At 39.3% G+C, this 14,045-nt stretch overlaps 2 protein-coding genes across 2 annotated transcripts in view; one reads left to right on the forward strand and one right to left on the reverse strand.

Annotated features, from left to right (window-relative positions):
- Positions 1–6,433, forward strand: part of b4galt2 (UDP-Gal:betaGlcNAc beta 1,4- galactosyltransferase, polypeptide 2) — a 190,929-nt gene extending 184,496 nt beyond the window's left edge. The window contains exon 8 of the mRNA XM_042429158.1: positions 2,884–6,433. Coding sequence (XP_042285092.1) covers positions 2,884–3,034 — 151 coding nt within the window. The 3' untranslated portion in view covers positions 3,035–6,433. The remainder of the gene's footprint in view (positions 1–2,883) is intronic.
- Positions 6,434–9,293: 2,860 nt separating this feature from the next.
- On the reverse strand, positions 9,294–13,681 carry zgc:113531 (uncharacterized protein LOC541359 homolog). Its single transcript, XM_042428786.1, has 3 exons — positions 13,165–13,681; positions 11,566–11,695; positions 9,294–11,341 (listed from the first exon to the last, which is right to left on the reverse strand). Exons 1-3 carry the CDS (start codon positions 13,519–13,521, stop codon positions 11,151–11,153), a joined length of 678 nt encoding a protein of 225 aa, XP_042284720.1. The 5' UTR covers positions 13,522–13,681; the 3' UTR covers positions 9,294–11,150.
- Between the last annotated feature and the right edge of the window lie 364 nt (positions 13,682–14,045).

The raw sequence follows: 14,045 nt of genomic DNA on the forward strand, positions 1-14,045 counted from the left end.
GCTACTACCACTTTTATATAAACGTGCCAGTCCTTAGTAGGATACAGAGCCACACATAATTCTATTTTTATCTTATTGTATCATATTGTTCAAGGGAAAGTTGCTTGACAACATTTTTCCTGCTTCCATTCATGCCAATAAAGCTCTTTTTGATTTGATTTGAGGGAGACAGGAGGAGAGAGCGATGCAGAGAGAGGGAGAGAGATCTTCACTAGTCAGTTCTGACAAGCTTCTGTAGACTCAGTGGTCCATGTCGGACTGGAGTGTCAACTCCACTTGTACGTCCAAGCATATCATTAAGAAGACATCTTTTGTTGGGATCAGTCGCCGCTGTCTTTTGAAAAGAGAATGCGCACAGCTGGGCGCTCGCACACACCAGGTTTTTCTCCGCTCACAGCCGAAATAAAGGCATTTAAAGACAAGCATGTTGTATAGTACAGTACACATGTTGTTAGACACTCACACACTGTGGCCTCAAACTGATACTACTACAGTACGAGGGTGACGGAGGATTTGTGTTGTGAATCTATTTTTGATGCAAAAGCTTGCATCACAAGCTGAACTGAACCGAGCAGCAGCAGCACCGTGAATCTGTCTGACACACTGAATTATTTTCCCATCTTTATTCCTAAAATCAGAGTGGAATCTCACATAAGAGTAAGTTCTGATGTAACTGCTGAACCACAGCCAATGGGGAAGGATATTCCAGCATAATTCAACAAACCTAGGCTGAGATGATAGATAAAACTGTCCATTGAGTCACATTGCAATGTCCTAGCACCACCTGTTGGTCATGATTTGCATAGTAAAGGAAACCAGATGTGTACTTTTTCATTTTAAATAGTTCAGAGCAGTTTATACTCCCTGCTTTAAGAATACTGAAGATCTACAATTGCAAAGAAAGAGGGAGCATGAAGAATATTTTGTCAAAGTGAACTTAATTAGATACACATATTCTGCTCTGGATATCCCGTGAGTTTAAATGTGGATTTTGATATTAGCATTTATTCTGTAAATGGAGTTTTGGATGTGTTTCACGCATGTAGGTTCAGCACTTTATAACAGCTTTCCTGATGTTTGTGGGTCATTTTCCTCCTTATTTAAACAGTTTTTTTGATTTAGTGGCCAGAACTACATTAATGTCCTCTTAAAATACTGCGTGTTTGTGTGATAGTGTTACTATTGTTGTGGCATTATATCTCTCAAATGTTGTCTGCTGTGACTGGTCTTACTTGTGTCTTTTGTGTTATTTGTCAGTGTGCAACCAAACAACCAACTGTGAACAGTGTATACTTGCATGACAAAGCACAGGTGTGCTCTATTTTATGTCATTATAAGCTCCACGGATGAAGGTGATGAGAGAAGGTCGAGAGATAAAAAGCTTGGCTGTACTATGAAGTACTTTTACATGCACATTAGTATCCTGCTATTGAGATTTATGCTGTCTGGATACATAATCATAGCAGTAACTAGATTCCTAATTGTCTGTGTGCAGGTGAGTCTTTGATGCCTCAGCATGTCAGACAATCATGTTTACACCAATTGTGTTACTTTAACAGTTGGGAATAAACAATGACTATGTTACATGCAGAAAATATTCTGGTTTTTGCCCTTATTCCGAAAAGACAATATCCCCACTAAGCTGTTTACGTGGTTAATGAAAATGAATATTTCATTAATATTTCCATTTACATGCAGAGTATTTTCAAGGAATCACAAGATCTTCACAAGCAGTGCAGTAAACCAGTAAGGTGAAAAACATTAGTGAGCTGCTGCCTGATATTTGTAAGTGATATTGATCTGACAGATATTATAAATATATAGTTACAGGCACATCCAGAGTTCCTAGGTCGTCCCATGATGTTTACTACACTGCTGAGTGTTTTTGGTGCATCACACCAAGTCATCACTGTCAGTCCTTGGCTGCATGTTAGGATAATGATGAATCCCCTCCGTCCCCGTCATGGAGAAGATATGCTCTGTTTTTCCATCCCGCCCTGAACAGCTCTCCACTCTCCTCTCATTCCTCTCTTCTTTCTGCCTTCCTGCTCCAGCATATTTTGCCTGCGCAGGGGTGCGTTACACAACCAGCCTGTCATCCATCTCTATCCCAACCTTGCAAACTGTTGGCTAGTTGGTTTGTTTACAATGCACAGAGCTGACTGTAAACAGGCAAGGGGTCATCTGTCGGAAAAACTGTGGTAAAAAACCCAATTGAGACGCATATTCCGAATGCACTGTATTCATGTCCAAGGAATGCTCCTTAAACCTGAATAATATTGGCATATCCCACATGTCTTAATCAGAAAATGCTACATTTCACTTTAATATCAATGTGTGTATGATCATTACTTTATTTATCATCATATTTTTTGCATTACTGACTGCTGCATGATTTGAGTGGATGATGCACTTGCATACCTTGCAGAGAATAGTCAGAAACCTGGATAAGATGTTTACATGCCACAGTGTCTCAGCTTCAGTTTAAATACTTACTACTTTAACCGCAATGTGCAGAGCCATCTTGTCTTCATACTTGATTCTTGCACCTTAACATTGCTTTATGAGTTTGTTCCTCTTCTCTAAAGTAAAACAAGCCCCCAGAAAAGATGGTGATTTCTGCTTCCTAGCCCACAGCGCAGTCCTGTAATTATCTGCATGTCCCAATGGTTAATATGAACACACAACTCCCCAAACCTGTGTCCTAGCAATAAAACCACACATTGATGCACAAATGTGTACTGATATAAAAGAAAAGCATTTACCTTGAAGCTGTGGCACTTTTATTTCTTTTCTATTTGCACTGATTTGAATCTAATTGTCTCCTCATTTCCCTTTCTCTTTCTCCCATCCCTCTCTGTTTCTTTCTGTCTCTCCCGCCAGATTCAATAAAATTCAGAACACGAAGAACACAATGAAAAAGGACGGCATCAGTTCTCTGACCTACAGAGTGGTTCAGGTCAAGAGGTACCCTCTCTACACAAATATCTCTGTGGAGATCGGCAAACCGCCACCTAGGCCTATTAAGGGCTAAAAAGAGAGAGTGACAGAGAAGAAGAAGAAGAGGAGGAGGATGCCCATTGATTTCAGTCAAGAGAGGGGGAAAAGATGAGTTTGAGGAGAGCTTCATGGATGGAAATAAAGAGAAGACATATCCTAGACAGATGTGGGAGTGGAGGAGAGAGGGAAAAGTCACAAGCACACCATAGTCTCTCTCTCTCTCTCCTCTTCTTTACCCATTTCTCTGTTTCTTTGAGATTTCAGCTTGCCATTTCTGTAACCAGGACTCAGGCTCTTTCCACCTACGACTTTTTTCAAACAGCCAATGGCAGGCTTCACACCTCCTACCTTTACTTCAGAATTCAAAAGTGGGGACCAAAGTTGAAATATCAGTCACTAACAAAGGTTGGCATCCAACTTGGAGCTGAAACTTGGAGGCTTTCTATTAACAAACAGTGAACTGGAGGACATCCAATGGCATATTGACAGGGGATGTTGACAGGAAGTATTGCTGAGAGATTAGAGATGAGATGATAACATTCTTTGAAACTTTGGAAAGTTTTCAAGGCCTTTTCCAAAACTCCGGACAGCATCCAAGGTCATAAAAACCAATGACTGTAGCCATGAGAAAAATGAGCTTACCACATGGATACTAAGACAATGTGAGTGACAAATGGATACAAGATGTGGTACCTGCTGGTTGGGAAATGAAATATCAGGAAAAGAAATGGACCTGGTGCGTAGCGAACCTTACAAACGCCATCAAAGACGTCACCTTCCAAGCATTTACAGTGATGGTTGGTAGAAGAAGGTTTTCCATTTGAGGCTAAGTGACATAACATGATGACATGCAGTGATGGTCCATTGAATTGTATCAGATAGTTTGCATATCAAAGATATCAGCTGACTCTTATCTTTAAAAATGCTGATATTGGACAGTTCACATATTTACGTGTTTTTTTGTCAGGGAGTCACCTGTCTGGATCTAATTACTCAATCAAATCCGGTATCAATTAATGAATGTGTATTGTGCCTGCATCTACCGCAGAAGACTAAAACCAACGCTGGGACACGCTGACGAAACGTGTTTGATCATCGTCAACAGCAACAAACACCTGAGAACTCTGTTTTTGTTCTCTTTTTTATATATAAATTAAAACTTCAGAAACGGATTTATTGGAGTGACGTAGAAGTTCTGCAAGATATGAAAAGTTTTCTCCGGTGCTGAATGCAGTTTGCTAGAACTACCTTGGGAATGCGATTGATATCAGATTGAGGAACTGAAGACAACAAGCCAGATATATACTGACAGCTCAGTTATGATTTTAACCCCATGTGGCACATATTGGAGGTTATGTTTCTGGAAACTTAATGTTTTTTCACTCCACTTGAAGAAAGATGAAGGTTAATTATGGTGATCTGTGCATTAAAGATCCTTTTTTGTTGTTTCTGCAAAAATATAAAAGATGCAAATGGGCTTCTTCATTGGTCTTTAGGGTAAGGATTTGTTTAAGTCAATATATGCACTTTTTTATTAGAAGAATTGACATATAATCTATTTTCTGAACATATTTAGGAGCACAGAGGGATAAACATCAGAAATGAGCTGTCAGGATAGACTCATGGCTCATGTTTTTTGTAGGCAGGAAGTTGTGGGAACAAAAGCTGACTCTTGTGAGAAGAAATGCCTTTTCAAGGTCATTTTTTAGCCTATAATAAAACCTGAAAGTCAGATTTTTTTAAATTATCACAAGTCACTAAAACTCTATTAATACTATTACTATACCATTTTCCCGCTATCTGTTTCTCTCAATATTTAAGAAAAAGACTATCATATCCGGGAGGAGGAAATTATAAAGTCGTACTCTCCTGCTGTTGGAAATTATGAATTTTAAGGCAGTAATGAGACATTATTCTTTGAGCAGTTTGATTGACGTTTCTATTGCTGCTTCAGAATTTATCATCATCATCATCAGATGTCAGTTTTATATGGTAATCTATTTTATCATACTTTCAGACTTCAGAGGTGATGGGCTTAATGAATCAAACATTCAGAGTTACATTTTTTTACTGAAACTGTTTGAATTTTAAAACTGTTTATTGTTTGATGAGTTTCATAAAGTTTCCCTTTGTGACAGATAAAATAACCAAATATCTGATTATGATTCCCTCCATTATCATATTGAAGCCTTTGACTGTTTTATGCTTTGATACATCTAATTCATCATTCTTCTCCCTTTGTTTTGTTCCTCCTTGTATCTACTTTTGATGCTGACGCCTAAATGCCAAACTGATGCCTTCAGTAATTATCTTAACTAAGGGGCTGGGAAGGTTATTTTTATTATCTTTAATTCACATCTCATTCTTTTTCGGGGGTATGATGTGTGCTTTAATATGAGTAAGATAGTTAGATTTCACAAACATTTTAAAGAATGAAAAACCTACACAACACATTTCCTACTTCCTACATTTGCATCAGACAGCTAACATATTGAAGATTCGTGTGCTGTTTGGATTTTGTATCATGCAGAGCAAATTTGGGCTTTTATCCTGGCGAAAATTGCGTATTGTTGGCCTTATCCTGATCAGCCTTGAGGCAAAAATGTTCCCATCTGTTTGGCTCTTCATTATCTTCGCCTCAGGCTTGTTGGAAGGTATGATTGCGTCTCTCTTCATCACACACTCCCAGACACACATTCACAGTCTTCCCTGTTTTTTGCATCGTCTCCCCTTTCATTGCCTTTTCTTTCTTACTCTGCCAGTCAAGTCTCTATGTGTCAATGGCACACTGTTGTGCTTTGCGGTGGGCCCACTTCAGGCACAGCTGTGGCTCACAAGAGCGTTTCTTCTTTCAATAGATATCGACAGGGCCTCTCTTTGTGTTTCTGAGTCTATGCCAGTCACTGTATCTTTACTTTTCCATCTATTCTCTCCCTCACAGAACACATCCCCATTGGTGAATCTCTGTCTCCCCCTTTGTTTTTCATTCTGTCCCCCACTTCATCAGATTCTCTTTTTCCACTTCACCCTCCCCGCTGTTATACTCTCCTGGTGTGAGTTTCAGTATCCTCAGTAGTCACACTACACATGGAGAGGTCAATACAATCTCTCCTCTATACTGTTTACAGCTTACTCTGTGCAATACAGTTTCCTCCGCCTCTACAATATTTGACAAGCCACTGTTTTAAAGTGGGATATGAGGTGATAAAAATGTTTTAAAGGAATAGTTTGACATATTAATACTACTCTCATATCTGTAAATGTCGAGCTTACTGTTACAGCCATTAGCCAGTTAGCTTATGTTAGCATGAAGACTGGAGACAGGAGAAAACCAAGCCCCCAGAGACAGTGCCAGGCTTTGACGCCAATTTGACATAGTGGCCAAACCGTGTAATTACAACATCACATGATGCTATTGGGCCCAAAAAGACTTTTTCCCATAGACTTACATTGTGAAAGAAACGTCTGTAAATCAGCGGATACATTTTTTTTTAGCGTCAGAACCACTGCAAAAAGACTTTTTTCATTATCAGAATTTGATCCAATTGGTCCGATAGCATTTGGAAAGTCTAGAAGAGTCACATGATTTCTTTTATTTCCATTCAAGTTAGCCGGAGGGCTAAACCAGAAGTAGCTGACTCGGCCAGCAGAAGTCGTTAGTGCACTTGCTCTATGGGCCCCACAGATGTGGGAGCTATGTGGAAGAAGTCGAACTTTTTTGGCTTCATGTGCCACTGAGCAACTTTCATAGGAATGAATGGAGCCCCACCTCCGATGCTGTTTCCAGTTCTGTTTATACATCCATGGGGGAAACAGCTAGCCTTGCTATGACCAAAAGTAATAAAATCCACCTAACAGCTCCTCTAAAGCTCACCAATTAACATGTTATTTCTTATATGTTTAATCTGTACCAAAACTGTGGTGTAAAAAAAGCAAGTGGTGGTTTTACAGGAGGTTATGCGCCAACTGTCATCCAAGTCTTGCCAGGAAACCAGTGGTGGCTCAAAGTTTTTGTACTTGTTTTTTGTACAGATTAACCAAACAAGATATATTTGTTATATAATTGAATTATATAATTATATTTAGTGATCTTTACAGTTGCTTGTAGACAGATTTTGTTACCTTTGGACAGAGCCAGACTAGCTAGCAGTGTCCCATTGTTTCCAGTCTTCATGCTAAGCTAAGTTAGCTGGCTGTTGCTTCATATTTACCATACGGAAATGATGTGGTATTGATCCTCTTATATAACTCTCAGTAAGAAGAAAGTATATCATGTTTTTTTCTGCTTTATGTCCAAATAGATTCATTCTTCATCTTTTGCCTCATATTCACCTATTCATTTAAAATCCATATAACCAGACAACTGATAAAATGACAGCTGCTTGGATTTTCCTGGTTCAGTATTACAATTAAAATCAATTTCATCAAGGCTACTCTGATTAATTACAAGCAACCTTTTATGAGATCAGATACATGCAGAAAGTATAAGCTGAAGAGTGACTAATTAATGGAAAAAATGTATGGATGTGGAGGCAGAGGCATTGCCCCAGTGTGTATAAACAGTAATGTGGGCTATAGATGTAAAGATCAGCAACAGAAACTTTAGGAAAAGTATTTGAAACGTTTCTTTTACTTGAGAACCAGAACAACCACGAGGAGTGCTTGATGTTTCTTAATAGACTCTCAGTACTTTGGCTTTTGAGGCCGTTGCAGTTGTCAAGCACACCTCAGGTGGTTAAGTATTTGAAACGGTTTTTCAAATGTATTTTTTGCTCGTCTGCTGCAGAGAGCAGACAGGACTTTCAGGCCTGTGGGCATTTTTAAAAATTTACTGTATCTCTAGCTATGTTTTTTTTTTGTACATTGAATGTTGAAAATGTTATCTTATATAGAATGCATTATGTCATATCAAACCTACTTTTTCTATACAATCAATAAATCTGCTGGTTAAAGATTGTATGATGGTGTTGTCAGTTTTTTTTTACTATGTGCATACATGTATTATTCTTGTATAATTATATTTTCCTCTAGGTTACTTAACAATACAGTAGTTGTCAAACTCAAGTCTGGCAGATGAATGAGAGCAGCTGTAGCTCAGGTGGTGGATTGGGCTGGCCATGAATCGTAAGGTCGGTGGTTTGATCCTCAGCGCTTCCTGGCCAGGTGTCAGTGTGTCCTTAAGCAAGACAGTGAACACCAAAAATGCACCTGAAAAAACTTAAGACAAAATCATCTGCCTGAAAAATGTAATTTAAAACAAGACTAAGTTTACTGCCATGGTAGCATCTCTGTGAGCCTGTACTTTGGCACAGCAGTGCTTTGGGCTAAATGCTAAGCAGCTACAATGTTTACCATGTTTACCATCTTAGTTTAAGCTAATTAGCGCTAAACTCAAAAGTGCACCTGAGGCTGATGGGAATGTCATTAACTTTGACATTATTTGGTCATAAACCAAAGTATTGGGAAATACATCATGGCAATACATCCAATGGTTGTTGGGACATTTCACTCAGAGCTACAAATGTGAACCTCATGGTGGTGCTACAGGAAAAGTAAGTGGATTACCAAAGTCATTAGGACATATAATCTGTGAACGATGTCTGTACAAACATTTTTGCCAATCCATCTGGCAGATGTTGACATATTTCACAGCATATGTGAAAACTTTGAGCTGCTAGTGGTGCTAGAGGAAAGTTCAGTGGATCTCAAGCCACAAAGATTTATCCTGTGGGTACCATGAATGTCATAGCAGTTTCATGGCTATCCATGCAATATTGGATGGATATAGGTATTTCAATCTGGATCAAAGACTGACAGTGCCATCCCTTAAGCCCATCTCTTAATGCCATGGCTAAGAAAATGTATGCAATGAATGGCAACTTCACCTTCAGACTGAGGTAATCCCAGTTTTTTAATGTAATGTTGACGGTTATTGGCCACTCTGTGCCCTGTCTGCTGTTGCCATGACAATCCAAACAAAACTGCTTCTGTTCTGGCTGTGTAGTCCCAGTGACTCAGTGAGCTAAATTGTGGACTGAATCTGTCTTGACTTCTGCAGTCTTTAATTTTCTCACCTTCCCAATAACATACCTTCAAAGCTGCAACAGTAGTTCTAGCTGTCTTATTCTTTTATTGTTTTGCAGGGAGCACTGGTCCCAAACTGTCAACAGAAAAGCTCTGCAGGGAAATCAGGATGGTGTCTTCTCAGACAGAAACCAAACTGTTCTCAAAACAGCAAATTGTTCATTTAAAATGGAAAGACCGACTCAAGACAAAACACACAGTCGGGGATATTTAATGGACATGGAAAGGTGATTTAATTTGGAATATTTTACAGTACATGTAGTATTACACAGCATGATTTGGTGGTGTGATCGACATCAGTTCCCTTTTGTTTCAGTTAGTCAATTGTAACTGCACTTTACATTGGTTTGTTATCATTATCAGGAATTAATTTGACAGGGGTTCATAAACCTTAAAGTTTAAGCTTAATTCCAAGACTCAGGGAGAATAATTACAGTAGTGAAACAGTGGTGTCAGCTTGTCAGTTATGGTATACTTCATGCAGCAGCAGTACTGCACATAAACATAAAATAACACATAATTACTTTTGGTTTTCATACAGAGGTCCCTCATGATTCAAGTGATAGATGATGACAAATAACTATGTATGAAGGGCGACTGCATATGAACGATATGAACTTCATGCTACATTTCATCTTACACTTTGATTTTTAAAAACGGTAAATGGTAACTGTACACTTTGATAATAGTGGAAATTAGAAGAAAGGTTGTTTTCATGAAAGGCTACACATTCTTTCTTGTGAAAAAATGAAGCAGTAAATTACAGATTGGTTTTCCTGCTCTACAGTGTACATGCACAAGTAGCTGTCTATTAAATGAAACCCTGTTTTCAAATACTGCCTGTGTCTACAGCTACTGTACAGTCATATGTTAGGCCATAGTCACCTACATTATACTTCAATTAGCATAGAAATTGAAGAACAAAATTTATAGAACAGTTACAAAATCGTTTATTGCTTTGCTAAGCCATTTCCTAGTCTATATTACATCACCGCTGTGCATACATTTTGGTGCTGCATCAGTCTGTGACAGGTCAATTACACTGTCTTATCATCCAATAATCTCATTGGCTTTGTTATGTTGCTAGTCGTTTCCCAAAGCAGGTGTCTTAAAATTAAAAAAAAAAAAACCTTCTGGGTAAGTAAGGTTTATTAAAGCTCACTACTTTCTCTCAAATAACAAACAGATGGAGCGCCCTGGGACCCGAATGGTTACAGCGTATGTCACATAACTCCAACGTCCCCGGTTCACCTCCCCTTGTTGCATTTCATACCCCTCACTCTCTCCCCTTAATTCCAGTCTGCTTCTCCACTATCAGCTCTCCATTAAAGTAAAAAATGTCCAAAAACATGTATTTAAAAAAAAAAACTGAATCTAGTTAACCTTTTTGAAGAAATGGTGTACAAGTAGATTAAACATAAAATATCGATGGTGGGCTCCATTTTCAAAGGTCTAGTTTTTTTCTGGTTCCTGTCAGATTTGGATTCCTAGGTAGAAGTAAAGACATTAGGAACAACATTTGTGGGTGTTTGAGGTTCTACTAAAACAAGCATCAAAACTGTAGTCTATATTTTTAAGTGTATAGAGTTTTAGTCCTGTTTTCCTTCCTAATTTTACTGTTTGCAGTTGTTTTCAAGGACTAGAATTTATCTTCTCAGCTGACACGATTGAAGTCTTATCTGTCCTTTTCATAATTTTGTCCTTCTTTATGATATGCAGAGCAAGTAAGGCCTGATGATGGGCCGGCAATGTCCACCAAAATGACAAATTCAATGGGTTTCACCACAGTAGCAGAAATGTTGGATGCATAATCCTTGTGGATTGGTAGCTGATCTGCTCTGATGGCCTGTGGCATTTTTAAAATACCTTCTTTGGTTCTTGCTAAATTCTGTTCCCAAGAAGTAGATTTTTTGTTGCTGCAGACGATCCTTTATGTTTGGTCAGACCGCTGACATTTTCTGAGGCACAGGAGGGTGTAGCACGTCAGTAAGGATGGATGGTGTATAGCTGATCAGCCATCAAGGATTGTGATTTTAAGATACCAGAGAGAACCAGAGCAGAGAGAATCAGTTTTGCTGGGTGGATGCTTGTTCGGGGGTACAGTTTTTGAGGCGGGAACAGGTGGCGACACGGTTTCCCTCCCAGTAGCCTGCATCCTGGCCATCATGACAACGACATTTGGTGCAGGAGTCAACCCAGACAGGCTCTCCTGCAGGAATCACCTGGCTGCGTGATGCATCAGCGTAGCAGTTTGGACCTGGAGGGAGATGGGCAACAGAGGTGAGTGTACTTGCAGCTGAACAGATATTACAAACAGGTAAGCACATTAAGTCAAGTGGACACCATTGTGTTACAGTTGAGAGTGCTTCAACAACTGAGATGATAAATGTCCCGTTGAACCTCTTGAGAGGCCTTTCATGTATATTTGTTTTTTTCAACTTAGAATGACTTTTCTACTTTATATTTATCATTTCAACTTACCCTCCTTGCATTCAGGGCAGCATTTCCCAGGCTGGTAGACAGGGTTGACACATGGTGGAGGGGCACAATCTGCAACTAGACAGCGGGCGATGCCATCACTGTCACAAGTGCACTGCTCACATTCTGATGGCTGGGAAACAAACACACACACACACATACACACACACACACACACACATACACACACACAAACAGAGTGAGACTCTACATGGATCACAAAAAAAGTGAGAAAAAGTTCATAATGTGAACTATTTGTTGATACTGAGCAGACGAATGGCACATCGCTGTGTCATATTTCTAACCAGCACCGAGACCTCCTCATGCCATCTCAAAGGGGGGCGCCATTTACCTCTAATTCCCCACTGAGTACTCAAGTTACATACCAACATACCATAATGTGAGAGAGAGTTTTGGAAAGAAATACACTGAAAGAGATGTATATGGGCTTATTATCATACAGTTACACACATAGTAAGTACATGTAGGGAAGACTGTGTTATAGGTATAAGTTTATTAGAAAGTATTGTGGATGATTACTCATTGAAATGACTGGAAGCAGTAGTTAGAGAACAGGATGGGACCTGCATGAAACAAAGAGATCCAAGGTTTACACAACAACAGTACAGTACAGTAATTTGTGGTATTCCTATAATATTCCAGTTTGGATATTCGTCTTATACAGCAGATAAAGTCTACAGAACTGTAGTTCATAGCTTTGCAGTGACATTTTAAATGTTTCTAAAAATGATTATTGACTTGAGAACCTTTACAAGTAGTTTTTCATTTGGAGATAGTGCAGACAGTTTCGACTCAGTGGTAATGTGGAGGCCCCCTATAAAAACAGAGGGGCCTGCAGCCAACTTCTGTAATTTTGCACTCTGCCAATAATGGCAAAACTAAACTACACCCTACAGTAAATTAGTGATTCACAACCTTTTTGACTTGTAACCCCTTAGAATGAAACAATATCTTCTCATGATGCCTCATCACAGATTACAGCATTAGTGTGGACATGAGTTATGATCAGTTCAATCAAAAAGGTGATTTGTTTTTTCTTTTGGACTGTTACTTGGAGCTTTCTATATGACTGAAAAGGTGAAAGTATTCAGTATTTCACAAAAAGAAATTGTGTTGTATATGATACTGTGTAGGATATCTAGGGGATATTTTGTCTATATTCTGGTTCAAATTTAAAAAAAGACAATTAGTAATTTCAACATATCTTAATGCCTTATGTATTGATGCAGTTGTCATGCATGAGACCAACACTGACCATTCCAATTTTGCAACCTGTCATGTAGGGTTGCAACGAATGATTATTTAAAATAAATAAATAATTAAATAATTATTAATTATTTTGTGAAAAAAATGTCCATCATAGTTTCCGAATACAAGATGTTGTCTTCAAATGTCTTGTCTTGTCCACCAAAAGCCAAAATCTCAAATATATCCATTCGCTATCATATAAGAGAAAGAAAAACAGCAAATTTTCACATTTTTACTCAAGCATTATCAGCCATCAAAATATCAAAATGAATTATCCTTCTATCGACTAATTGTTCAAGCTCTACTGCCATGTGTCAGTGCTTCCAGACTCACCTGGAAGTTCTGCCCCAGCTCGTACACCACTCCTCGGTACTCACACCCGATCTTCTCGCACCTGGGGCAGCAGTCGGTGGGGTAGTGGCTGACATGGATGCATGCAGCCGGGAGAGAGGTGCACTCAGTGCGGGCACACGCGGAGCCCTCAGCGGTGCACTCACACTGGGTGCAGTGATCAGAGTCCAGAAAATACCATTCCCCCACGTAGTATATGCTGCCGTTGGCCTCGCAAGTGCTCTCTTGCTGCCCGGCGACTGAGAAGCCAACACCGGCCTGTGCGCAAAGCAGTAGTGCCAAAACGGCCGTGCGTATTCTGCGCTCCAAGGAGAGGCGCTCACTGAAAACTTTTGCCATGATTTACCTGATGATACTCCAAACAGTTAACAAACACTAGGATTTTGTGGACAGATTATAAGTGCACAAAATAGTTTGTTACATTGTTACTGGGCGCAAAATCCTTGACGTTACCTCTGTACTCCTTCCAAAGCGGTCTACTGGGGCAGCGCACACTTCTGCAGAAAGCCCGGAAGGGGGTGGAGGATGGGGGGGCATGGAGAGGGAAATATTCACTGCCTCTCTGAGAATTCACACGCCAGTTTCAGCTGAATATTTGGTCGTAACCACCAGTTTAACATCTTGAAGTAGACTGCAGTAATTCAGACTTTTACAAGAACACAGATAGTAGTGTGTTCATTGTTGGTAATGATTTGAGTCTACAAGTAATATAAGGTCTAGTATGTATTTAGTCTAATTTGTCGCATTGTGTTTTGCATTTTTATTGCGACATCATTAAAAATAAAAATAATAATAATGAGGAAAAAGTAAACCCATATTTAGATGTCTACCGTTGACAGTTCCAGCAGATCTCGCGATAATTC

Source organism: Thunnus maccoyii, chromosome 12, assembly GCF_910596095.1.
Source record: "Thunnus maccoyii chromosome 12, fThuMac1.1, whole genome shotgun sequence".
In the NCBI taxonomy this organism is placed as follows: domain Eukaryota; kingdom Metazoa; phylum Chordata; class Actinopteri; order Scombriformes; family Scombridae; genus Thunnus; species Thunnus maccoyii.